General features: G+C 37.4%; 1 protein-coding gene across 1 annotated transcript in view; it reads left to right on the top strand.

Moving 5' to 3' along the window:
- Positions 1 to 291: 291 nt before the first annotated feature.
- Positions 292 to 27,982, top strand: part of LOC131071341 (plastidic glucose transporter 4) — a 34,280-nt gene continuing 6,589 nt past the window's right edge. The window contains exons 1-11 of the mRNA XM_058007137.2: positions 292 to 653; positions 755 to 1,018; positions 7,980 to 8,094; positions 8,344 to 8,411; positions 8,605 to 8,737; positions 8,858 to 8,957; positions 9,069 to 9,181; positions 9,289 to 9,382; positions 9,482 to 9,635; positions 9,881 to 10,027; positions 10,141 to 10,214. Coding sequence (XP_057863120.1) covers positions 769 to 1,018; positions 7,980 to 8,094; positions 8,344 to 8,411; positions 8,605 to 8,737; positions 8,858 to 8,957; positions 9,069 to 9,181; positions 9,289 to 9,382; positions 9,482 to 9,635; positions 9,881 to 10,027; positions 10,141 to 10,214 — 1,248 coding nt within the window. The 5' untranslated portion in view covers positions 292 to 653; positions 755 to 768. The remainder of the gene's footprint in view (positions 654 to 754; positions 1,019 to 7,979; positions 8,095 to 8,343; positions 8,412 to 8,604; positions 8,738 to 8,857; positions 8,958 to 9,068; positions 9,182 to 9,288; positions 9,383 to 9,481; positions 9,636 to 9,880; positions 10,028 to 10,140; positions 10,215 to 27,982) is intronic.

Genomic DNA, 27,982 nt, shown 5'->3' with positions numbered 1-27,982 from the left:
GCGGGGCCCGCCATAAAACCCCTCAATCTAATCTAATCAGGTCAAACATCGGTAACAGCCACGTCATCACCCAACGCAGATAAGCACTAATGTCAAGCGTTGGTCCGTCCGGATGGCGACAGGCAACCGGCGGAGAAACCCGTAAAAGCGTCCGTTGCCAGCCTGGTTCGGTAGAGAGGGACCCACCAGTACGCACCACGTGCACCAGCAGGTCAGCAAACCGTAGGGCCCACTGCCCACGTCATCAACACTCATTTTCCTCCTCCTGTTTTGCACCAAATCTAGCAACAACTCCCATTACGATCCTTTCTTATGCCGAAATAGATATGACCTTCAGATTTTAGGAATTTATGCTGTGGAAGTGCTCATTTTTTATCTTTTTAACCTCAGTAAACTGATGTAGTTATCAGTGCGTTGCGGGACAACAGAATCAACCGAGGGTAAATCGGTAGATCTAAAGTCACAGTAACATCATTTGGTCTGTAAATTTTTGTTTTTTTAAAACCCTCTGCACTTTCCGGTGCCGTAGTCCGGCAGGAGCGCCCGTGGGCCCGACTTTTCCGGTGAAGAATTTCTTCATTTCAGGCTTACAAATCAGAGCAAAGTCGCTTCTCTGCGCTGCTTAACCACGCAAAAGGAAAAAAATCTTTTGAGTACGTTGTTTGATTTTCATTTGCTTTGATTTTTTAGTTTGATTTGTTAGGATCTCTGAAACGTCTCTAAATTTGGCGGACTCCATGTCTTTGATTTGCAGAACAAAGCAAGAAAATGCAGGCTATAGCAGGAAGTAAGGCATTATTCGCTCCTCTGCAAGCGCGTAGGCGTGTTCAAGGATGCCGAGCCACGTTTAGCAGGTCGCTAAATTTGGAAGTGACGCAGAAGCCGGCTAAAGTTGGAGATTATGTGCTATCTTCTTCTTCTTCTTCTGTGACGGGACAACTGATGTCTGCGAACAGAATGGGCGCGGCCATTTTTACCGCAAAGCGCGGTTCTCGCTCAGTCCGGGCCAAAGCTTATGGTATGTGAAAAGATCGTGTTTTTTTTTCGTTTTTTTTGGCCCCGATCATTTAGATATTTTTGACAGAAAGTGTGTGGTTAGTTTGGGTAAAAGTTTGTGTGGTGATCGCTCAGATCTCATGTAAATTTCAAACACAGCTGGCGATCATGCTAACTATGCAGTGCATCTTGCCAAATTTGGAGGTTTAAGATGGCGTTGTATCTCTTCTAGTCTGTCGGCCATTTTAGTTTTACGTAAAATTTGGAGGTTTTTAGTTAAATATGCTAGAGCTTTTGTTTCTTTTCTACTTTGTGCTCCATTTTGGTAGGACGTAGATAAAGAGCGCGTTTCTTGTGTATTTCGGGTTCTCGTTTTAGTTATCTTTTTGGTGAAATCTGAAAACAGACTGGTGATTTTGGGTTTAGGATCGTGCCTTTGCTGTAAAATTTCTTCGAATTATGACTTTCATTACAGCATAAGTCAACGCATGCCTTGGAGCCACAACGCTCGAGAGTAGAACCTCTGGTGTGCACAATGTAAGATTTACATCGTGATCGGTGAACCACAATCACGTGGGCGCGATCTTTTACTTTTGCTTAAGAGCGTGACTCTTTGTTTTGGTTGGCTTAACCGCTTTTGATGGGAATAATGAAATCTCTGCATCATATATTTCAGTAAATTGTATATTCTCGCTGTCGATCAAAACTGGTCGTATGGAAGAGGCTAAGATTCCTATTCTTTCGTTTCAAATGGTTCCATGGATTATAAAATATAAGAAACTGTAAATTTAGATTCATAGGCTGAAATTACGAGCGACTTTGATTGGAAATAGGATTTTAGCTAGTGTTATAGACTGGGGGCTGAATTTTGCAGAACCTGGAGATATATTTTAGGAAGTTTTTATACCAAATGACGATTTGCTCAGGAGGAAACGATTACGCATCTTAGAAGGAACTTTTTGTTCCATTGCCACATGCTTGGAGTATGGATGCTGTAGTCAATGAAAGGGCAACTGGTTGTCCAAGTAGTTTGCTGTTTTAAGTAATGGTCCTTTATTTATTTACAAACAATCTTCTGTTACTTTGGCATTCATGATACTGTAGCAAGGTCCAAAAGATGTTTTGCACGGGATTGTTTATCTGCAAACATTTCCAAATTTTCTAAGCACCATCTGCTGAGAAAGTTTCTGATTGCCCTTTTCATGTGATCAAATAGGTTAGCTACTAGACCACAGTCAGAGGAAGCTAAAACAGTTCCGAGCTCTTTGAAGCTCACCAATTTAATTTAATATGATTAAATCATTAAGGGTTGTAATCTTTGCTGATGTGTACGATCCATATTGTATAAGCAATCTAAGATGTTTTCTTGGAAATCTGTATAATGCGGTTTTTATCCAGAAATTTCTTGTCTTCCACGGTTATGCACTGCAGAAGCTTAGGGTCTTTTATCTATGAAGGGTTGTAACCCTCACTGATGTTTAGGATCCATCTTGTATAAGCAATCTAAGATGCTTTCTTGGAAAGCTCTTATGCGGTTATCATTCAGAAATTTCTTGTCTTCCGCAGTCATGTACTGCACAAGCTTAGGGTTTTTAATTATATATGCAATAAGCAATCATCAAAGCACACAATGTGAATCTCAGTGTAGCAAATGAAGAATGCCAAGTATTTTCTGTATTTGCTGAATTGGCAAAATGGCATTGCCTAAGGAACACATATCTTGTGTTGATCCTATGGATTACTATATTAATTTCAGGAAAAACTCAACCGAAACAATATGTGATCCACAAACCAATATTATTGATTTCATATGGCAAATGGTGGAGATTAATATAGTTTGTTTTATTACCTTAAACAGAACGGTGTTTATATATTAGAAATCAAGTTTATATTGATACGTTGGTTCAGATTCAAAAACAACTATCCATTGTGCTAACTGCTAAGTGACCTTCTTTTACAGCATAGAACTTTCCAGAGACTTCAATATGATTGGAGTGAACCTGCATTGGTCCACATAGATGATTGCATCAATTTGTAGTCTAACAGTAAGATTGTGTACTGAGAACAACAATGACCCAGGCAGTTACGTTCCCATCTTAAATTTGTTTGTATGTTTATGGTTTGGTAGATGCAGCAAAGTAATATGATTTCCATGAATCCTTGACCTTGTAGCAGTAAGATGAGGTGGTTCTCAGCTAAAAGAGTAAATTCAGTAATGTGCAGAAGTTTGTAAAGTTTAATGAGAGGGTGGTCTCCTCCTATCTAATTATTGCGGCTTGTATACCTAGTTTGAAAGAGTTGTGTTCTACACAATTATCTTGTGTAGAGAAAGAACAATAAGCAAGTAAAGAAAAATTAACATAGTCAATGTCATAATGCAATTTCATATCAAAAATTACGAATGGGAAGTTATATGATTATATCACTCCTTAAATGCTGAAGGAAGGTTGAGGATACAAAAAATCCAAAAGGACCAAAACTGGAAACAGTATAAGCCAGAAAAGAAAAACTGAATATCATTAAAGACTAAAATCATAAGGTTTCACAGAATACATTGCAAAAGGAAAGGTGTGCCTCTACTAAAATGCTTTAGGAAGTTTGAGGATGTAAAAAAATGCAACAAAGACAATATCTCAAACACAGAATCTGTTTTCTTACAATGACAAGCACATATAACTAACTGCACTTGAAGTAAAATATGACTCAGAGATGATTTTCTTCACAAGAATCTCTTTTGAGCATTTCAGTTTTGAGACTCTTTATAGACTCAAAAATTTTGGACCGAGTGCCAGGAGTTAGATCAGGATCCTTGTTCCAGATGTGCCTACAATGTTCCCCTGTTGCCTTAACTTTTTGTGGGGGAAGATGAGGAAGATATTGAGAAGCCAAAGTGCAATAAATTATACAAGAATCCTTACCTAACTTATGGCATTTGGTCTGAAAATTCAGAGTCTTAAGAATCTCCTAATAGTAGTATTGAGTTTGAAAAAAAGTTATATTTGAGGATATGATCATGTCGTAGCCATTTTGTGTTTTTGGCGTGTAGTAATTATATTCAGTATGTGCTTTCTTCCAAGCCCATACTGAAATGCAAAAGCTCTTTCATTTTCTGGTATCACTAGGTGTATATGCAATTTTGGCTCTGATAGATGCTACCTCTGTTCAGGGTACTGGAATCATTTTGATTTATTATAGGCTTTTGCTTTTGGCTTGTGTTAATTGGAATTCAAGTTGATTTTCCAGTTATGTAAAATAATTGAATTCCAGTAGAGCTATATTTAATTAACAAAGTAGGTTGTTTGTAAACTCACAAACATTACCTGGCACAAGGTATCTGGGCTTTGTCAGGTAAATATGCCTTGCTAGCCCTGTTCTTCTCATGTTTTAGTTGAACATATGTTTATGCTAAGCTCAGAGGCATGGACACAGATCTTTATTAATTTCTCTAAAATCTGATTCCCGCTGAATTTTTTTTCTGTTACCCTGCTGGGCTAACAAGCAGTTAGCTTTATTTTCTCCTAGAAACAAAGTTCAGTATTGTCTTGCTGGTTTTTCCACAAAAACAGGGAAGGTGGTTACATAAAATGAGATGCATGAATCCCCTAAAAATGAAGAATATTTTCGGCTGCAACCCATGATGAGCTGTATGTAATGATATGATGATACTCTAGTTAGTCACCCTTTGAGAGAGCGAATAGACCTATACACTAATTTGAGGACACTTCATTACTGTTGCAAATGGCACTATAATCAATACACTTAATACTCGTATGCAACCAATAATACACCACATAAATTTTTAAAATGTGGTTATGCACAATAAGAGATGCATTGAGCCTTGCAGAGTACATGTCCCCACTCTAGAATATTTGCGCTTGAAGCTCTTTGGATTATGATTTTTTCTTGTAGGTGTCATGTTACTGAGACTCAGTTTGGCTTCGCTAAGATTCTTTAGTCTGAGCTGAGACCATGGCCACCGAGTGTACATGGCCTGGGGAACTGCACTCATCAGAGACTTGATGACACTTGGTGAGTCATTCAAGAGACCCATTTATTAAAGAAAACATCTTGCGTGAAGTTAGAAAATAATATGGCAATTGAGTTTGTGGTAATTTTTTGTTGTCCTGAGAAAAAAGGAAGTATAGTAATATAGGGATAATTCCATGGGAATGACATAATAACATGTTGACTTAAGCTACCATCTAGATTTTTTGAATCTGCAATGGAAGATGCCAAGAAATTGTAGAGTGTGTGGTCTGCACAAAAGAATAATTTTTATCTGTACAACATGTATTCCATTTCAAGAGTAAGTTTAACGGAGTACATGAAACACAACTTTTAACTTTTTAAGAATTGACACTCTGGAATGTAATAAAAATCATAGACACATAGCACTTGTCTAGTAACTCGGCTTTTGTGGCCTAAATTGGACCTTCTAAAGTTTTTAGTAGTTCTAACAATGTCTTCAAATACCTGATCTTTGAAGGTGCAGTATTCCTGTCAAAAATTCTCCAGATATTGATTAGTTTGCTGAGTTGGAGGTGTAGATGCTTTTCTATTGCCAGATTAGCAAATCTTTCAGCATGTTAAGCATGTGATTCTCAAGCCTGATCCTAAAATCTGATATATGTGCTGCTTTACTACAAAGCGATCCTAGGCATTTCTGTAAAAATTCCGGTGAGGCACTTTTGTAAAGATTTTAGTGTCCATGAGGTGCCACATGTTCAAATGACATGTAACAAATTGACATATATCTTGGTGCTGTGAGTTATGGCAGGGGATTATTCTTTAGTTTCATTTCCTCACTTATTCCATTAATTCATTGTGTTTGATATTTTTCTGGACTCTTTATTTTACACTTATCAGAGCTGCATTGATATATATCTAACCAGAACACAAAGCATAGAAGAAAGTTATAGATAAAATGAAATATTCTTGTCGAACATGACAATTTTTAATATAAACAACTATCATTGGGATTGTAATGATTGGATATTAGAAAATTGCTAATTTATGTTACCTACAATTATTCTCTCAGAGCTTGTGGGTGTGTCCTGTATTCTTCCATGAAATTAGCTGAAGTAAGCTTAGACAGGAAATTTGGTAGCATGTTATATGTAAGCATTTTTGCTTGTCTGGATCAAGGTCTATATACGGATCATTTTCTCAATTAGTTTCTCACTTTAAATGATTACATGTGATCATGCAGATGAGTAGTAAGTTTTAATATGCCTAGCAAGAAGATTAGGCCAGTGAGAAAGTAACTAGATTATGGTTATGGAATCATGTCCAATAAGCAATGCAAAGATCTTAGTGTGGATATCTATTTTAACTTTAGAATTAACTGACTTTCTTTTAATTGTTTCAAAGGTAAAAGAAAGAGAGAGAGTTTTTAAGGAGCCTGTAAAGGTAGCAGTATCATATCTAGTATCATAGCTACAAGGTTTCATTTCTTTGTGCATTGGCATACAATTCCTTTTTCTGCAGATGGAATTGTTTGATTATAATTGAGATCAAGCTTAGGTTATGAAGTTTTGTAAATATTTTACAAGTAATATTTACAATGTGATTCAAATCATGATTTATCCTTCTCAGAGTTCTTTAATTTCTCTCTTTCCACAAGCTTCAACATATGTAAGCAGGTGTGAGTAGAATTTCTTCTAGATTCCTTGGCAAAGTCTTGAATATCTCTTTCCACAAGTTTCAACATTTGTGAACAGGCAGGACAACCATAATTTTATTATGAACAAAGGGTTGGTAAGGTGCATTGGACAAATGAGTAAGCATGTTGAACGTTCTATTGTATTGAACATGATCAATTTTCAGCCTTGGATACAAATTGTGGCATTCAGTACTAGAGGACATGAAAAGATTATGTAGATCTTCTGAAGATAATTATCACAATTGGGTATTAGGAGGGAAGAGACCAAAAACATTTTTGCAAAATGTGCAGTGTAAGAAACTTACATAGCACATTGTGTAGCCAATTGTGAAAAAATAGATGTTTTGGGCTTCGCTTATCTTTGCCTAAACCTTATTCCTTGTCAAATTCTCTTATTGGCTCAACTTAGTATAACTTTGTATAACAGAATAATTGTCGGAACTAGATCTTGCACATTTTATGGCGTTTGGTCTGATAATATGTTCTTCAAGTTGTAAATTCTGCAATAAGAGTTAGTTTGTATAATTTAAAATTAAATTTGTCTGAATGCCCTTCCATATCTAATCTTTTTATAACATCTCAACACGGTGGTCCTTGACTCCTCAGTATTCCAGCAATTATGAACTTTCCTGTATCCTTAATCTACAAAATATGTTTAAGTGCAAGCATTTGCTACATTCCTTTATTCTCAATTGTTACCTTCTGATTCCACACGCCCTCCCAAAATTTGGCTGATTACTCTCATTTTATTTCTTGGAAAGGCATGATATATGATTTTGTGAATAGTGTAGTTCCTGTGGGCAGGTTCTGCACTTAAAATGTTGAGGCAGTTTTTTCAACATACCAAAAGTGACATTTAATGTGGAAATCTAGGTGGTGACTCTAGTTAACAAATAAGGTTGACATCTAAGTTGTATTCGAATTTGAAAAATAAAAACTAAAAAATCCATTGTAATTTCGCTTCTAGTATCGTTTTAAATTTCTCAGGTTAATAGTAATACAGCACTGAAAAGCAGGATTTAACATATGGTAATTAAAGTCATTCCTTGTGTTGTTTACTCTAAATGAGACATTGATGAAAACAGTTAATTCTTGAAAGAAATTGATGATATGTTTGCCTCACCTAGGGAATTAAGATTCAGCACTACATGCTCTCTATTGTTGAATATCTTTGTTTCAGATTGTGTATTTTGCTTATTGTCGATTTTGATTGATGATGTTTATTTATTTAGTATTTTCTTTGTAGGCATATAGAAATCTTTTTGGTGATCCCAAATAGTAAATTCTAATAATTAACATAATTCATTATGGAGCAATGCAGATGGAGATTTGGAGTCAACAGCTTCAGGAAAGGTTACGAGTTCATCTTCAGGAACTGTTTTACCATTTGTTGGTATTGCATGTTTGGGAGCCATTCTATTTGGTTACCATCTTGGGTATGTTGTGACTATGATGCAAAAATAAAAAATGCACAAGTTTATATATGCAGCTATATCTAAACTGGAATTATGAGAATATTTTTCAAATGCTTTAATTCTTTGGCATTGTGTGGAAGAAGTTGGATGTTTTATTAAAACAGAGCGATTAATTGTTCTAACACACTATTTACAAAAGATATATTATCCTGAAATTCAGGAAAAATATAAATGTCAGCTTTTCTGATGTTAGTTTCTTGTGGATTACAGTGTAGTTAATGGAGCACTTGAATATCTTGCAAAAGATCTTGGATTTGCCGAAAATACTGTTTTACAAGGTACGCGTGTGTCCATGTTTCTTCATTCCAGTTCTTCAACATTGAATACATAATTGTGAAGTGTGATCTGAAACTGTCTGTGAATATTTTAATGAAAAAAACAATTATATGTCCAAATTTAATTATGCACACTTTTGAATATCAGGAGTGGAGAATCATATTAATCTGACTGTTTGTAAGTGTAATTTTCTAGGTTGGGTGGTCAGCACAACACTTGCAGGTGCTACTGTTGGATCGTTTACAGGAGGTGCATTGGCTGATCAATTTGGCCGAAAGAAAACATTTCAACTTGATGCAATACCTCTCATAGTTGGTGCTTTTTTAAGGTTTGCCATAGTTTTGTTGTTACTTTTTGTTTACTTTTAGTTTGTTAATGATCTTCTTTGAATTTCAAAGGTGAGAAATGGATGTCCTTGTTGACATGAACTAAAATACATGTTATTCAGTGCCACAGCTCAAAATGTACAGGCGATGATTATTGGTCGTTTGCTTGTTGGAGTCGGTATTGGCATCTCCTCCTCGTTGGTCCCACTTTATATTTCAGAGGTATGGTTTATCAAAAAATGAGATTTATATAGATTGTTGGATGTTGCAAAATCTTTCCCAGCCAATGACTGCATGGTTTACACCATCTATTATTTGATAAACTTTTTGTAGATATCACCTACTGAGATCCGTGGTGCACTTGGATCTGTTAATCAACTTTTCATCTGTGTTGGTATATTGCTTGCTTTAGTGGCTGGATTACCCTTGGCTGGAAACCCAATATGGTACTCGTCTTATTTTTTGCATAAATATATTATTTTACATTTTTTGTTTGTGCTTTTAAAGGGATTCAATATTTATATAAATTTCATTGGTTTGTGTTGAAACTCAGGTGGCGGACTATGTTCACTGTTGCTACTGTGCCAGCAGTACTTATGGCTCTGGGAATGATATTTGCCCCTGAAAGTCCTCGCTGGCTCTTCAAGGTCTGATGTTTCTTGGAGGATCTTTTAATACTTCAATTCTATTTTTGATGAGCTTTTTCTGAAAATTAGTCTACAACCATTGTTTTTTCAACTTCACAGCAAGGCAAAATAGCTCAGGCTGAAGCTGCAATCAAGACCCTTTGGGGCAAAGGAAAGGTTGAAGAAGTAATGGCTGACTTGAGAGCAGGTAGCTCAGGTTCTGTAGAAGAGGATGCTGGGTGGTTTGACCTCTTTAGTAAACGCTATTGGAAAGGTATAGGTTCATATACTAGCCTGCATATATTTTGAGACAACTCTGTATTAAATCTAGGATTTGGAGTAAAAACTGAAATAAAGATATTGCTTTGGCTGTGTTATTTTGTTTCCCACTATGTTCTGTGAAGCAACAATATTTGATTCTTTGATAAGGAAATTGCCAGACTAGTTTTTCTGCAACCCCGAATTCTGAAGTTAAACAACTGTCTGATTAATCTGATTTTTTACATTTTTGGACTTCAGTGGTGAGTGTTGGAGCAGCACTCTTCTTGTTTCAGCAATTGGCTGGTATAAATGCAGTTGTCTACTATTCAACAGCAGTGTTTCGGAGTGCCGGTATTGCCTCGGATGTTGCTGCTAGTGCTCTTGTGGGTGCTTCAAATGTCCTCGGTTAGTTTGGACCTCCAAAGCCCAGCTTTGCTTAATGAAATCTCTATGATTTCTGTGAAATATAATGCATCAAGATTCTGATTTTGAATTGAACTACACTTTGAATGTTTCAGGCACAGCTGTTGCCTCTTCCTTAATGGACAAGCAGGGAAGAAAGAGCTTGCTTATGACAAGTTTTACGGGAATGGTAAGTCTTATGCCATATCATGTTTTAAAATTTTTTCTATGCTGAATTTATTTGTCATGACACATTTAATGTCATGTTCCCCTTTTTCCTTCTACTTATGAGAATTCCTCCTGTTAAATTTTATGCAGAGAGAAGCAAGCAAAACTGTAAATATGATATTTCTAGTATCTTCTCCATCTTATTGAAACATTTCAAAAAAGAAACTCGTTAGTGAACAATCTTAAACTGTTATAACAAACAACCAAGAAGTAGGGAACTATTCTGATTTTTATGTGAGTTGTTGATCCATGAGTGAGTTGAATATATTAAGGCCCATCAGGGCAGCTTCTGTGGCATTACAGTTTTTTTTTTGAAATTAGTATATTTTATGAATATACGATCTATCTTCTTTATATCTTTATAGTCTCGACTCTCGGCAAACCATTTGTCTCGGTAGTTGAGGTCCACTGTATGAAAAGTTGTTACCTAGCTTTCATGCTATTGCCATCTCTTTTTCTTGGCAATGGTTTCTAGATGAGAGTTTTGCGGAATGGGTCTGCCACATGTGCCACACACAATGTGATGATATGCACTTGACTGTTGAGGAATTTCAACCCTGGAAATTCCAGTAAAACATAATACTCTGCCAATGTGCAGTATTTGCAATTTGCAAAAGAATTGCTCAACTTTGCTTAATGGGCCATTGTAGTTGAAAATTTTTGTGGGCTTATATGTTATTAATAGTTTACTGAAAAACTCGGTAACTTAGTAAAGAGTTAAGCCACTTTAGTACTTTAGAGTTACCCCACTTTTTAGATGTTTTAAGCATTTCATGTTTTAAAACTTTTAACGACCTAGGGCTTTGGTTATCCTATTTTTACTCCTTGTACTATTTTTCCTCTTTGATTCCTAATCACCTAGTTTTTATCATCTGTTTCTTTCTTTTTCCTGGTCTAAAACATATATTATGCTTGAAGGTGTATGATACTCTTCCTTTTGTGAGCTAATTTTTGAGTACTCTATGATCAGGATCTGAGATTGATACTCCGGTTTTCTTGCTCCTTATTCCATTTTACTGACCTTTTGTATGGAATATGTTTGGTCACTTTGTTGTTAATTTGACTCCATTGTTTATTTAGGGATAACTTTGTCTTGTGGGAACTCAAGATTATAGAGTGTAGTTAAATTTGTGAAATCTGTAAACCCTTAGTGAATCATTGATAATCATCTTTACTGATAGACCATATCTCTATTATAATTGGAAATCTGTCCTAAACTACTAAATTTTAACTACCATCTAGTGAAAATCAACTTATGTAAATTGAAGATCATATGTTCATACCCACCATCAGTCACTCTTAAAGTACAATAGTGATAGAAAGAAGAATACCAAACAATTATAGAGATGTGCTTACACACTCTCAATGAACGTTGATTTGTTGTGAAGAAAACATTTCTTTAGATATTAAAAACACAACATATCAACAAGGTAATGCGTTATTGTTGTTTGCAATAGAGTATCATGATGCATATATCATGTGATGGAGTACAGAACCTTCTCTGCTTAGATTTGCTCTATAAATGGCTACTTTCTGCACTCACAATTGTATAAATGTAATCAACTTAAATTTTCTACTTTTGGGAATGTATCAAGCTGATTTTTTTTTATTCTGAATGTTTTAAATTTAAATGTTTAGACTCTCATGAAGATGCATTGGTTTATGAGACCACATAGCTTTGGAAAGCGTTCCAAAAAAGAGGAAGAGGTGATTCCAGGAATGGACTGATATTTCATGTATTCAGGGTGTAATTGAATATATTTTATTCGGATTTTTGGTTGATGTCTGGGCCAGGGTGTCTAGATGCTACATATTGATTTGTAGCGCAATCCAACATAATGTGACTGAATTATAACCAGTAGACAGTCTTCTGATAACTTGCATATTTGGGTGGCTAAACAAACAAATGTTGGCTGTTTTGTGGTGAGCATCTGGACTAGGATATTGTTGACGTGTATTTTGTACACTATCAAACACAGAATAAAATACCCACGGTTACCTTATCCTCCCTTGAATAAAGCCTCTGATTGCTGAAGATGTCGCGAAAAAGGATCAATCAGGATGACTCCAAGGTTCTTTGATGTAGGGTCTCTACGTGTGGATAAGCACTAGTGGTCGTTGTGAATGCTGTTTCATCAAGGGGCCTTACGTTTTCCGAGCTGCAGGAACAGAATTTCCTAAAACTAACAAGTTCTCAAAAAAGATCAAAAGATAGGGTTTGCAAGAGATGAACTCTAATCTAATCCTAAGAATGACTCAATGTAGGCTGGACTTGGTAAGATTCTACCAATTTCAATATTGCCAAGGAATAACAACTCTATTGAAATTGATGCGATCTTCTAAGGTGACTAATGATTTTTCAATTCATCAAGAATCATAGACACTACCATGAAGGTACATATCAATAGTTCAATAATGATTGAAGGTTTAAGCAATCCAAATATTTCTAGTTGACCACAGAAGGCGTTCTTACAATCAGTAAGAAGCTAGTGGTTTGGAATGTGAATCTCACCAAAGATCAAGCTCAACACTTAGTCCTTCAAACTTAAATACTATTTCGATTGAGAGTGATTCAAGAAAGTAAACAACCATGAAGATAGCCACAAGAATTGCAATAAAACACCATAACTTCAATATTTTATTGATCTCAAAGCCAAAATAGACAACAATTGCTTGAAATTCCTTCTTCAATGGTCAATCTTGCTACAAAATAACTCTCTTCTCTCTAAAATCTGATTTCTAATCTCTCATCTAATATCTAATATCTCATTTTTAATTTCTAATCTGAAAATGAGTGAGGGTATATATAGCATCCTCAATTACAATGAACGGCCCAGATCAAAAGAAGATCAATGGTTGAGATTTTGACACCTAAACCCTAATTAGGGTTTGCTACAAAAAGTTCCCCTTTTATTGAACAATATTAAATGCATAGCTAAATATTTAATTGGCACAAAAATCTAGGAAACATAGACCAATGATAATTAAGGTGCCACATCATCTACAACAACCTCTCTTCTAGAACCTTATTCCCTTTCCAATGCTCTTTCTTAGCATATGCAATGAATCTGGACACAATTCCTTCAATCTCAGCAATAGGAATCTCGGAAAGATTCCTCATTCACTCCTCCAAGTGGATAACCTGATCAAAGGCCTTGAGAAGAGCCGCATCCCATCCAGGTTCGAGTTCTTTGATCTTCTCAATCAAGAGCATAATAGCGAACATTTGATCCCGTTGTTCATTTGTGATGACATTCTCATCTTTGCAAAAGATGACCTTGACCCTTTCTTCCAACTCTTGAAGGTCCACATCTGTCTCAACTTCGATCCTCCTGCCAAGAATGGTACATAACACCTCAAACACCTTGTCTTGAATTGGATGGATGACGCCTTCAACTTGATTGCATTTGGTGCTGATGTCCTCGAAAAGAACCTCCTTCATCTGGAGTAGAGTTGACCACTAGAGTAAACTATGAGCTCCTCCATCCATTATCTTTTCTTGTGCTAAGATCTTCCTTGGTGTTTGCCTAATTACTTGTAGAACAGGAATGATAACATCTCTAGTGTGGGCAAAAGCGGCTACTGTTATCATTAGGTTGTGGAAGATCTCAAAGACCTGGATAGCTCGGTGAATTGTCTGCATCATTCTTGTTGCAAATTCAATAGCAACTGTGTGGGATTTGTCAATCCAAGAGCTCATAAGTTGAACCAAGCTCTTGACTCTCTTTGCCTCGCCAACTGATTCAAGGGGAAGTGCTTGCACAGGAGACACTGCTGGATCCTGACGTCCTAAGGGCTGATTGATATGGCTAAAGTAGCCTCTCCAAGCACCTCTCTCTCTCTCAAGCTTTCTATTCTTTTCCATTTCTTCCTTAAGCTTTAAGTGCCTCAAATGAATCGGTTGCCTCATCCAGTGCCTGCTCAGCGGTGAGTGGACCAAGTTCAAATGTTTCTACATCATACTCCTCTGCAAGGGTTTCACCTTCATACTTGTCCATTGCTGGTGTAGCTATCTGTAACTTCCTGGACCCTGTCTCATCTCTGATCATCTTGGACATCTTGGTGGCCTTCTTCTTCTCTGTTACTTCCTGAGAATTTCCTACAAGGCTCTCTAAGTCAATCACATTATCTTCATCCTCGATCACAATCACCCTTGTTAATCTCTCCTTCAGCCAATCTGTAATAGCGGATCTTGTCTCTCTGACTTGTATTTCTTTAGGCAATGGTTCTTCTTCTCGGAGAGGAGATGTCGCTTCATCATCATTCTTGTCTTCATGTAGCTCATTGAGTTGGGGAGATCGACTTGATGAATGTTGAGGTGCCTTCCCTCTTTTAGGTCTATCATTCTGTACTATTGACTCCATAGATTCATCCACCTCAGGCATCGTCATCTCTTGTCCTTCAACTTGACTCGTCCTTTTCTCATGTCGAGATGATGTACCTGATGAGCGATCTCGATTAGCCTCTTGCTTCTTCTTGGAGGGTTCCCTTTTCTCAGGTCTTTCTTTCCTCTTCGTGCCTCTAGGATGAGAATTGTCTTCACTTGCGCTTGCTCCTCCTTCTTCTGGTCTTTCCTCCAAAGTATAAGTCATTGGTATGTTTTGTTCTCTTAACTTTTGATGTTGCACATCCACCCATCTGCGAGTACATGACAAAACTGGAGCCATCAAAGCTCTCAAGTCTGTAATCTCAGGCTCGTTCCAATCTATCTTCACTGCCTTGTCTTCTCTATCATAGGATGACTGGAGATGTCTGCCACTGTCCTGAGCTTGATCGGCCACTGTGTAAACTTTGCACTTCCTGATGAAATCTAAAGGCAATCTGGAATGCATCTTTCTTTTCACTTCTAAATCACTTGAGAGATTCATCCAAAAGTTTTCTACCTGAAATTCGTGCTTGTACTTCCTACCATATGCCTCTTCTATATACCCATAAGGATCAAAATTCTCCCTTGAGGCAAAGAACGTGAATGAATATGAGGCCAACTCCCTCTCTGCATCATCCAAGGCTAGAGCATTAGGACATACCTCAATTGAATTCCCCAATATGATGGGCACGGGAGCTCCATTTCTATGCCGGTGTCTGAATGCCTTAGCATAGTCTGCCAACTGCCTAGTGACCTCGAGTAGCACTAACTTGTCTGTCGGATACCTTGGCAACATATGGGGGGTGAAGGACATCCATGAACTCTGATATATGTAAACTTTTGAAACTGGATGAACCAAGCACCGTACCTCTTTATAAGTTCTTGTGCATCTTGAGATAGTCGGTTGTGAATCCCGCCTTGCAATATCCTGGTGATGTTCATCGTGAAGGTATCATTGACTAACTTGTAGTCACTTCCTGGTGGATGATGCAAATGAACATAAGAATCACAAACTCTGACTTCCCCGGGTCCTCTTCCGATCACTCCTCTGTGAGGTAGTCCTGCATATTCGAAACTCCTGATCAAGGCATATATGATATATGAGCTCATGTGAAATGACTTGGTAGCCTTTAGTCTTCTCAACTGCACATCCAAGCAATGGCTAATAATTCTAGCCCAATGAATTGTTCCTTTTCCTTGAACTATCACTTGGATGAAGTAGAACATCCACTTCTCAAAATAGAAGGCCTGAGGAGCCCCTGTAACTCGATTGAGCAAAGTTATCAAATCTCTGTACTCCTCCTGGAAGTCGATCCTATGTGGTGTGTTGGGAATCTTGCTCAGGCGAGGACGACTTTTGAGTAACCAACTCTTATTGATGATGTTCAAGCAAGAGTCTGGATCATCTTCATACATGGACCTGGCTCCTTCTAGGCTCTTGTAAATCATATCTTTATGCTCTGGAAGATGGAGAGCCTCACTTATAGCCTCCTCTGAAAGGTAAGCCAAAGTGTTCCCTTCCTTGGACACGATCGATCTTGATTGTGGGTCATAATGGCGAGCACACTCGATCATCAGCTCATGGCACTGGACTGCTGGAGGGAAACCGGCCGCCTTGATGATGCCACTTTCAATTATTCTCCTTGCGACGGGTGATGGCTTGCCAATGTAAGGGACCTCTCGAAACTTCTTGACACTGAAGTTTCCCAAGTTGGTATCTCCAATATTGCTCCACTTTGACACGATCTTGGTTTCCAATTCTTCATTCCTCTGATCTTCTTTCATGAGAGCTGGACGACTAGTGGATGCTCTTGCCTTTGGGGTCGCCATCTTGACACCTACACAACATTTCATAATGAGTAATATATTTTGCAACGTAGAAATATAGAGTAAAAAGGAAGATTTAAGATTTTAATTAGGAAACTTTATGATAAATCTTTGAGTTATCATTTCCTAATTAACCACGCAATTTTCAAAAACTTGAAGTTCAAAACTTAAAACTTCAACGTTGGGACTAGGATGATCTCGCCATACCTCCACTTGAGAATTAATTCTAAAAAATGATGCAAAAATGAGGTGAATTTTGGTTAGGTGAAATGTAGATTGGAATCCTGCCTTTAGCAAAATGTGCCCCCTTTAGTCTTTACAAGTCTCAACTCCACCACCTTTGGTCTTCAACACTTAAGGAAAATTCGCTCCAAATAGGCCAGCTTTCGCACTTCCTTCCTTGCCTCTCCAAATCGCACTTGAAACAATGAGTGAATGATTTGAATAATGAAAAACACACCCCAAATATATAGAGCGCTCACCATTTCACCTCCCCATAGGCCGACTTGGCAAAATAGGCCAAAAATAAATAAAATTAAAAAAAGGAAGAGGCCGACTTAATAAAATAATAAAAATGATACCTCAAGCGCTCTCTTTTTTAATTTTAATTTAATAAAAAATTAATTTTAAATGCCTTAATAATAAAAAAATCGATTTTTTGGAGGCTCAAAATTAATTATTAAATATCAATGCGCTTTTATTAAATGCCAATTTAATTAATTTTCCTTTTTCAAAAATCTCGAAGTTGGCAAATTTGGCATTTCATGTGATTTGGAGGATATCAACGTTGGGATATTGCAAAATAAAGAATGCACATGTTAAGCGCTCTGGTCCCTTGGAGAGGGACGGGAGCACTTTTTCATTTTTAGGCTAGGATTCTCAATTTTTGAAGTCAAACCTTTGTTCACCATGTTTTAGAGGATCCTTACCATCTTACACAACTTTGCCTTAGCATAATCTCGAAGGGAATTTGTTGTTTTCATAAAAAGTGGGACGGTCCTTGAGTGAGGGACGGGAGCACTTTTGAGTCCATTGCATGAATTCTTGATCATATTAATCTTCAATTTACCCTCAAGGCGTAGAATATCACATTTCACACCATCTTGAGCCTTGGTAATAAAAATATCATTTCAAAATGCAAGGTAAATGGTCATATTTGGAAAAAGTGGCACGGTCCTTCAGTGAGGGACGGGAGCACTTTTGCCAGTTGTCGTCAAAATTTGCAACTCTCGCATCTCAATTCAACTTCAAGGCATTTTAAACACTTTTTCAAACTTGGGCCTTGGTCTCAATTTGTCCAAAATTGGTGAGAAAGGGAAGATAACATATTAAGTGGCATGGTCCTTCAGTGAGGGACGGGAGCACTTTGAAAAAGTGGCATGGTCCTTCAGTGAGGGACGGGAGCACTTTTGCAATTACAAGCTTATTTTTCCTTTGCTAGCCTTCGAAATTATCTTCAATGGATGAATCTTGCCTTCTCTCATTCATTTCAATCACGCAACTTGCCTTGCCTTTGCAAGAAATTTGTATTTTTAGAAAAGTGGGATGGTCCTTCAGTGAGGGACGGGAGCACTTTGTCTTGGTCCCTTGGTGAGGGATGGGAGCACTTTTTGTCATTTTGGCATACTTTTTGCTCTTTAAACCTCTCAATTGCGTCCAAGGCATAAAACATCATTCGTCTTTCCCATCCAAGTCAAGTTTTATCATAAAATATCGAACAATGAAGAGAAACTTGAAAAAGTGGCACGGTCCTTCAGTGAGGGACGGGAGCACTTTTTGTCATTTGGGTTGATTTACTCCTTTGTAGACTGCTTAAATTATATTCAATGGACAAAACATGCTTCCCTAAACCTCTTCAAATCATAAAATCACCTTAACCTTGCAAAGATAGTGCAAATTTGAAAAAAGTGGCACGGTCCTTCAGTGAGGGACGGGAGCATTTTTTACCTTCTAAGCCAAATTGTCTCACTTTTCACCTCGAAATTTCTTTGCTAGGGAAGATTTCATCTTACTTCATGCTATGAATAGAAGTTAATGTCCAATAAAGGTCTAAAATTATGCATATAAAGAAAAGTGCTCTGGTCCTTTAGTGAGGGACGGGAGCACTTTTTACCTTCTAGGCAAAAACTTCATCATTTCTTTGTTTTCAATCAAGTCTGGATGCTTTATCATGTTCATTTCGTCCTTCACCATGTCTTTGATGTCTCAATTTAACCAAACAAGGCCAGGAATGTCTCAAATAAGTCTTTTCGCCTTGGTCCTTTAGTGAGGGACGGGAGCACTTTGCCTTGGTCCCTTGGAGAAGGACGAGACCACTTTTTCCTTCAACCTTCAAAATTCACCATTTTTGTGCCTTCAAAATCTTCAAAAGTATCAAGTCATGTCCAATTATCATTCTGGAAGACCTTGCACAAAACAAAATAGAAAAGTCAGTGACAAATATGCATAAAATAACATTTGTGTTCTGGTCCCTTGGTGAGGGACGGGAGCACTTTCGTCCTTTCTGGCTAAAATATTCAAAATTTAGGTCTCCAATCATTTCACAAGGTAGAGTTAGGTCATCTTCAAGGCCAGGAATCAGTTAGCAAGCTCTCGCAAAATCAGAATTTGCACTTAGAATGAAATTCGCCCTGGGCCTCTAGTGAAGGACAGGAGCACTTTCTCTGTTTCAGGCATCATCTTGCCTCCAAAATTTGATCAAAATTTACCTAGGCAAGAATGTACAATTTCATCTTCAAAATGCTAACACTTAGACAAAATTTGAATTTTCCCTCAAAAAACCCTGACTAGACCTAACCTGAGACATATCTGACCTTCCTGACAGACTCACCTTATTTCAAAAAATCTCAATCTTCGGGAGGATGCTTAATAACTTTCAAAATTTGATTGGACTTAGCCTGAAAAGCATTCGGAAGAAACCCTTAAGGTTTAGCCCTAGCCCAGACAACTCACTCACTCACTCAAAACCCTAAAAACAGAGAGAAGAACAGGCAAAACAAAAGCGAAAAAGAGGGTGTCCCCATTTTAATGGGGCGATGTGTGAAATGGTCACAACAGATATCTATCAAATTTTAGCTTAATCTGACATCATGTGACTGCTGTTGCTGAAATGCAGCTTGTACTTATTTCACAATAATGTTCTGACGATTCTTGCTACCTATTGCTTGTTGAATCTAAGTCGTGATCATCCTTTTTCTGGTATAAAGTTTGAACTATGGCTCCATGGTTGGAATAGGGAGATTGGTGGGACCTTGATTTGGGGGCAGTGGCTTGCAGAGTTCTCGGGGACAACGCCCCTCATGGGGTCTGGGGACAGTGCCTCTCACAGTGTCCTTGTAGTGCTATAGAGCTTCTGCCACCAACAAGACAACATAGACTTTCCTGTTACACACTATCTTCATTATTTTATCACTGTATTTCTCCAACACCAAGTCGTCACTTTTTTTAACCAAATCTTCATCCTTTAGAGAATTAACAGCCAATTTGAAGAATTTGCCATGTCTAAACAACGAGGGATATGTAATGCCCCAAGGTTTTTCCCAAGACATTAATGGTGTTAATTAATGGATGAACAATGTTCTTGCAATACAATTGTGACACAAACGTGCCATAATGAACACCTGCACACTAGAGATGTTGCGACACAATGCAACAACAGATGTAGAGCACAATGTCAATGCACAAATGGAAGTCATATATAATGTTGCATGTTGACCTCATCGTGTTGACGTGTATTTTGTACACTATCAAACACAGAATAAAATACCTAAAGGTACCTTATCCTCTCTTGAGTAAAGCCTCCGAATGCTGAAGATGTCGCGAAAAGGATCAATCGGGATGACTTCAAGGTTCTTGTATGTAGGGTCTCTACGTGTGGATAAGCTCTCTGTGGTATGATGTGATTTGCTGGAATCACAAGGGGACTTACATTTGATGCCTGAACTTCTGATTTGCTTTGAATATTGCTGGAACACAGGCTCTTACTAGCTTTGACTTGAAAAAAGGAAAAAAGATGAGGGCGAGGAAAAGATCTAATCCTAACACTAAGAATGTAAGAGCAATGAATGATCTTTGATGAAATTCTAACTAAGTCTTGTTTTGACATCCCAGGACCATCTCCACAAGGTTAGTGCGATCTTCGAAGGAAAGCTTTAAGATGTTCAAATCATCATTGCAGGCATAGACACCATCAGGTTGATGCATATCGATGAAGAAGCGACAATTGAAGTTAAGCTCAAGTTGAATGATTCTAGTTGACTACGCAAGGCAAGTCTGCAATCAACAAACTGCTAGTAGTATGGATATACGAATTTCACCATCAATCAAGCACATTTCTTCCACTCATCTAATAACATGAAATCAAATATGAGAAGTATAAAGACCATGCAAATTGTCTAATCGACCCATAAATTTCACCATTTCTTCAATGAAGTTACAAGTCTTTTACAACAACATCTTGGCAACAATCTTTGCCTTCTCTCTCTACTCTACTTTAATTGCTATTCTATCAACTAGCTAATCATCTTCTAACTACTTTCTATCTATCTTCTAACTGCTTCCAACCATATTCTAACTCTCTAATGCCTTTACAAAATGAAATGCCAGGGCTTATATAGTGCCTTCAATACAATTCGATGGCTTAGATCAATTCGAGATCAATGGCCAAGATTCAACAATGAAAACCCTAATTAGGGTTTGTTACAACCATTACATAACATTTAATGCTTGACCAATGATAAAATTGTATTGCTTGGACACATGTCCTCTCTAGAAAATTCCACCAATGGATAGCTGGGGTAGGTACATCGGAGTTTGTGCCACCTTCCATGAGTTAGGTACATTGAATCTGGAAATGCTGAGGTGGACCACACTGACTGGAGAAGTGATGACTAGGATGCCACCTCGTCTGACACTTGTAACTTGGTAGATATTCAACTTGATGTTGTTGAGAAGCTAGCTTTAATTAATTCATCTGGTACTATCTGCTTCTTCAACGAACCCTTGTTCTAACTTCTTGTGTCCTTGATGTGCAGGATGATTGTTGTACCTCGCCTTGGAATACTAGATTGGAGAAGTCGTCCTTGATGACGTTAGTCCAAAGAAGGTCGTCCTTGTCGATGCTAGGCTGGAGGAGGTCGCCCTTGTCCTTGCTCGATCATCCTTGATGAGAACCTGCTGACTTGTAGATCCTCCGGGCTTTGGAGTTGCCATCTTGATACCTCCTCTTGAGTTTTAAACTCTAAGAAATGATGTAAAAATAGATGAATTTTGCTAGGCAAAGTGTAGATCAAAGCTCTCCCTTGGATAAAATGCACCTCCTTTAGCTTGGAAAAGAACTCCACCTTCCTCTTCAAAAATCTGGAAATTCGCCTTCAAATGTCTTCAAAAATCTAGAAATTATCCTCCAAACTAGCAAGAAATACGCCTCTCCAATAGCTTTCAAGATGAATTTCGCCCTCCACTAGCTTCTTCCACACTTAGTAGAAATTCACTCCGCTCCTCTGGATTTCGCTCCTCAAATTGCTCTCCAATTTCGCACTTGAAAGGATGATTGAATGATTTGAATTGTGAAACAACACCTCCAATATATAGAGCGCTCACCTTCCACTTACCCATGAGGCCGACCTTGCAAATAAAGGCAAAAAAATAAATAAAATTAAAAAAAAAGAAGAGGTCGACTTGATAAAATGAATAAAAATAATACCTCAAGCGCTTCATCTTTTAATTTTAATTTAATAAAAATTAATTTTAAATGCCTTTATAATTAAAATTTCGATTTTCTAAGGCTCAAAATTAATTTATTAAATGCCATGCGCCTTTACTAAATGCCAATTTAATTAAAATTTTTAAAATATTTCGAAGCTTTTTAGCGAACTTGGCATCTAGTGCGATTTGCTAAAATAAGGCAAAAAATAATGAATGTTGATAACTTCGCTCTGGTCCCTTGGAGAGGGATAGGAGCGCTCCTGCATTTTTGTCCTCCATCCTTCATTTTTTTACGTTCAAAACCTCATCCTTGACGTTCAAAATGGCATTTTATCTGGAACTTTAAGTTCAATTCATGTGATCTTTGGAAGGAGCTTGCCTTAAGGCATTTTCGCCCTGGTCCCTTGGTGAGGGACAGGAGCGCTTTTGAAAAAGTGGGACGGTCCTTCAGTGAGGGACGGGAGCACTTTTTCATTTTTAAGCCAATTCGTCCTTTGCTAGTCTTCCAAATTATCTTCAATGGATGAATCTTGCCCTCTTTCATTCATTTCAATCACGCAACTTGCCTTGCCTTTGCAAGAAATTTGGATTTTTAGAAAAGTGGGACGGTCCTTTAGTGAGGGACGGGAGCACTTTTGGAAAAGTGGGACGGTCCTTCAGTGAGGGACGGGAGCACTTTTGACATCTTGGCATACCCTTTTGTTCTTTAAATCTCTCAATTGCGTCCAAGGCATAAAACATCCTTCGTCCTTCCCATCCAAGTCAAGTTTTGCCATAAAATATCAAACAAATAGGAGAAACTTGAAAAAGTGGCACGGTCCTTCAGTGAGGGACAGGAGCACTTTTTGTCATTTGGGTTGATTTACTCCTTTGTAGACTGCTTAAATTATATTCAATGGACAAAACATGCCCTCCTTGATCTCTTCCAATCATAAAATTGTCTTGATCCTGCAAGAACAGTGCAAATTTGAAAATCAAGCTTCAGTCCTTCAGTGAGGGACAAGAGCGAATTTTGTCCTCAAGGTCAAATCACTACAATTTTCATCTCAAATTTCCTTTGCTAGGGAAGATTTCACCTTACTTCATGCTATGAATAAAAGTTAATGTCCAAAAAAGGTCTAAAATTGTGCATATAAAGAAAAGCGCTTTGGTCCTTCAGTGAGGGACAGGAACGAATTTGACCTTCTAGGCAAAAACTTCATCATTTCATTGTCAAGTTTGGATGCTCTATCATGCTCATTTCGTCCTTCATCATGCCTTTGATGTTTCAATTTGACCAAATAAGGCCAAGAATGACTCAAATAAGTCTTTTCGCCCTGGTCCCTTGGTGAGGGACAGGAGCGCTTTGCCTTGGTCCCTTGGAGAGGGACAGGAGCGAAATTTGCTCTGGATCCTCAATGAAGGACAGGAGCGAAAGTTGACTTTTTGAACTCTCTATCAGGATAATTTTTATGGAATATAACATTTAAGTATAAGAGACTTTCAGGATGTTTGAGAGTGGTTTCAGACCTCCAGGAGTTATATTGCAAAATCTAGTTTTTTGAGGTTTTTCAGTTTCCAGACTTAGTCAAATTCAGGATCAGGACATTCCAGACTTAGCCAAATTTCAGGATCAGGACTTCACTCAAGCCGGACTTGCTATCCTATTGATCTCCCCAACAACACTCAAAATGCAAAGGCCAACTAACAAAACCCTAAAAGACCTAGAAAACAAACCCTAAAAAGCAAAAAAAGCAAGGGTCTCCATTTGCAATGGGGCGATGTGTGAAAACGTCACAACACATCGCAATGACTATATTAGAGGATAGAGTTTCCTCTAACCATGGTAAAAGGGTACAAGGCCACTAACACCATCTCTTGCAGATGGGCCTCCATTTCCATTCCACAATACAAATCAATAACATTCACACATCTCAAATGATGTGGAAATGCCATCTAAACCACAAGGAAAGTCTAACTAGGAGGTTTGAGGCGCAACTCACAACACAGAATGAAGCATTCCTAACTGACAAAAGACACAAAATACTATCAAACCAGGATGATAGGTCTCAGGGCAGCCTTTGGGAACAACTTTCTTTTAGGAAAATTTTCCATAAACAATTGACAACTACCTTCTGTCCTAGGATTGCCCTATATTGGTCAAAATAGCCCCATTAATGGTTCTGCAATTGCCCATAGCTATCTCAAGGTTGAGCCCTGGTAAAACTAGTGATTTTTGGGCTGTTATACAGTATGACTTCTTGAGGTCAAAATTGACACAAAGGATGACAAAGGATCCTCAACAATGGCCACATCCAAGCTGACATTGAGGGCTATATTTCAACCCCCAAAAGAATAAATTCAACTCACAAGACTCAAAGCTAATCCTAGCCGACAGGTTTAGACACAACATGTCGTAGCATCCTCAATTTAAGAGCTGCTATAAAACAGTTTTGAACCAATGATTTTTATCGTGCTTAGGATTCAATTTGACAAGTCTGAAAACCATGGAAATCATATATTCATTTCTAACCATATCATATTACTATTCATAAGACAGTGCGCCTCTTCATCCCATACAACATAGGCATACATGGACAATGTTAACTCTTATCCATAGAGCTGAAAGTTCAACATCTTGTTCATGTATGCTTAGATTGTAACTTATCTTAGTGGCAAACATATAGCATAACATAAGCAACAAGTGTCATTTCAACTTCTAATGCAAACTATGCCTGCACATTTTAGAATTAGGACTTTTCACATCATAATAAATCCCTCATAAGTTGAAATGCAAAAGAAACTCAAATGAAGACATATACATAATACGATGTAACGATCCACACCCTAGGTATGGATGGTTCAATTCCTAGAGGATAAATTTCAATAATATACAATTAATCACTTAAATCAGGGATCACAAGATCCTACTTTATATCTTTTTCATGAGACCAAAAATGGAAAGCTAAAAGTATTTAAATGCCACGAGCTCAACATGCCATCCAATCAGCATCTCCAAGATTCCATCTAGTCCCAATGGTGATCCCCACCCAACCATGTAGGACCTTGAGGCCCACCCCTTTGAACTGGAAGGTCATTGACTAGGCAGTCCACTAACATACATGCAAAACAGAATGGCTGAAGACTCATGCATACCAATCACATCTCATACACAAGGCATCCAATAAGCAACAACATACATGCAAAACAAAATAGCTGAAGAATAATGCATACCAATCACATCTCATACGAGAGGTGTCCAATAAGCACACACATTTCAATCATGACATTAACCAGTGATATACAATGGGAATGGTGATAACCACCAATTGCAAACAATGGAAAGGACAATAACCACCAATTGCAAACAAAGGAAATAGCAATAATTATCAATTACAATAAAGAAATGGCGATATTCACAAGTCCTCACATAGGTTTTAAGTGAACAAGCTGGATACAAAGATTTGATGAAATCAAGGAAGAGACTACTAGGTATAGGAAGGCAGAGTTTTATCATGATGGTGTTGAGAAGTATGCCCCCATCTACAATGGGAGATCCTCAACAAAATTCCAACAATCATGCAAAGATTGCAATAATTCCCTTCACTATCATGCCACGAATCCAAAATAGGAATTTGGCATTAGAAGTGGATCATATTTGAATTATGTTTGTTTTCGCTTGATCCTCGTTCAGTTTTATATTTTTAGATTTATCCTGTCATCTATCACATCCATTGATTTTTATTTCAGTTTGGGAGGGCGGTGAGAGTTCACTTTACTTGTAACTTTGGTGTTCATTCCTAACTTCAAAAGACTGAAAGTGATCTAATCAGTCATGGTATGGAAAACAAGGCAGAACCGACAATATGTGTTGCCAAATCAAATGCAAACTCTTTTGTATGGGAGGACCATTCATCCTAACAATCATCAAATATGGTCTAGATTTTAAATTTGACATTTTCAAAAAATATTAAGAATCATACAAACTTGAAATCCACCATTGATGAACCTTAGATTTTCTCATATTTTAAAATGTGAAATTACTAAAGCAAAAGATATTGTTTAGAATGCAATAATAGGAGATCATTCTTTTAGGGAATTTTTGTAATATTTCCAATGAAAAATGCATTTTCCAATAATAATAAAATTTTTGAGCTTCAAATTTGCACAACAAACTAATTTATAAATTCTATTATAAATCTATCCTTATGCAAATAAAGCCATATACAATCCACCACATTTGGAGCATGGCAAAACATGAAATGCATTTAAACAATTGCATATCTATATCAAAAAAGAAAATGCCTTTAATCTAGCAATCTCTCAACAATGGAGGTTGCTTCTTTGAAAGCGATGCACAACAAATCCTTTGAAATCCTTGTCAAGATCAAATCCAAGCTCAAAAACCACAAGCAAATTTATCTAAGCAATTCTTTTGAAAACAAGGATTCACACAATGGAGGAGAGAAAATGAATAAAAATTAAGTGTTTGGAAATACCCTTTTCTATTCCTTTTGTTTCAAACCCCTAAACCCCAAGTAACCCTTGTTGAGAAGTTAGTTAGCTGAATGAATTTTTTGGATCAAAGTCGGGCATTGAAAGACCATTTATATTGAATCACGTTGGAAGGAAACCTGCCTTTATTAGTTAGTTATTTAGTTTATTCTTATTGTTAGTAGGCACATGAAACTTTCATAATTTTATCACTATGTTTTCTCTAACACCAAACTCTCCTTAATTCTAACCAAATCTTCATTCTTTTGAGAACTAACAGTGAAGTTGAAGAATTCGTTTGGTCTAAATGTGAGGGATATATAATATTCATAGCCTTTTTTTAGCATTTAGGGTGTGGGTGGGGCCCATAAGGCTATTAGGGTTAGAGTTGGTACAAATTTCATAAAATGCCTTTATTTAAAAATCTTTTTGTTTTTTAAAGTACCAGATGTGGGTAATGGCTGCAGGTTTCTAGGATGTTTGAGGAATGTGGTTAAGTTTCATGAGGGTCGTAGGGCTGTCTTAGCATCCCCTTGATGTCCACGCAGGGGGAGATGCACTGGAAATGCTCTCTCTTAGGGAGATGTTCCAGGGAGCTCTCCTCCCTGATAGTGGTGGTGGGGGCATGACAGAGGAATGTTTTTCTAGTGTCGTGTTGTCTTGGGGATGGCCTTATCCCTAGAAATGCCATTTTTTGGTCTGAATTGAAGAGGATGGTTCCAAAAATGTGATACAGGTTCATCAGATCTATTGGTCTCTCATTATACTTTATCATTGTAAAACAGTCAAGGGAACATTTCCAATCAGTAATTCAAATGATCTGTTTGCCCTGTTTCCTTCTCAAACTTGTTTACTTGTTATTTTTTCATACAACAGTCTATTTGATATCAGTTTGTGAGTGGAAATTTTATGTATAACTGTTCATCAATTGCAGAACAATCTAGGAACTACATGATCTATAAATATGACTAGTTTTTTACTAACAATTATCTCGTACATAATTTCCTAGTGGGTTTAGAGGTCTACTACTATGTGAGACATGCTACAATGCCAATTGGAGCACTGTTTATTCTCTTTAGGTTCCTATTATTTCCTAGTGGATGGAGACATATGCCGCTACATGAAAAGGTTTAGTCATTCACAAATGCCAATTTGAGCACTGTTTTTTTCTCTTGAGATTCCTGCTATTGACTAGCTAAACTGTACAAGGTGACTTGAAGCAATATTTATACATTTTTAGTACTTTGACAGTTGCATACTCACATGATAGATGGATACATCAGTTTCATTTGCTCACAAAGGACACATAAGTCATTGCTTCAATTTGGCCAACTTCTTGTGGGGCATTTTTATGCACA

This window comes from Cryptomeria japonica, chromosome 2 (assembly GCF_030272615.1).
Source record: "Cryptomeria japonica chromosome 2, Sugi_1.0, whole genome shotgun sequence".
Taxonomy (NCBI): Eukaryota; Viridiplantae; Streptophyta; class Pinopsida; order Cupressales; family Cupressaceae; genus Cryptomeria; species Cryptomeria japonica.
This window is presented reverse-complemented; position numbering and strand designations above follow the sequence as displayed.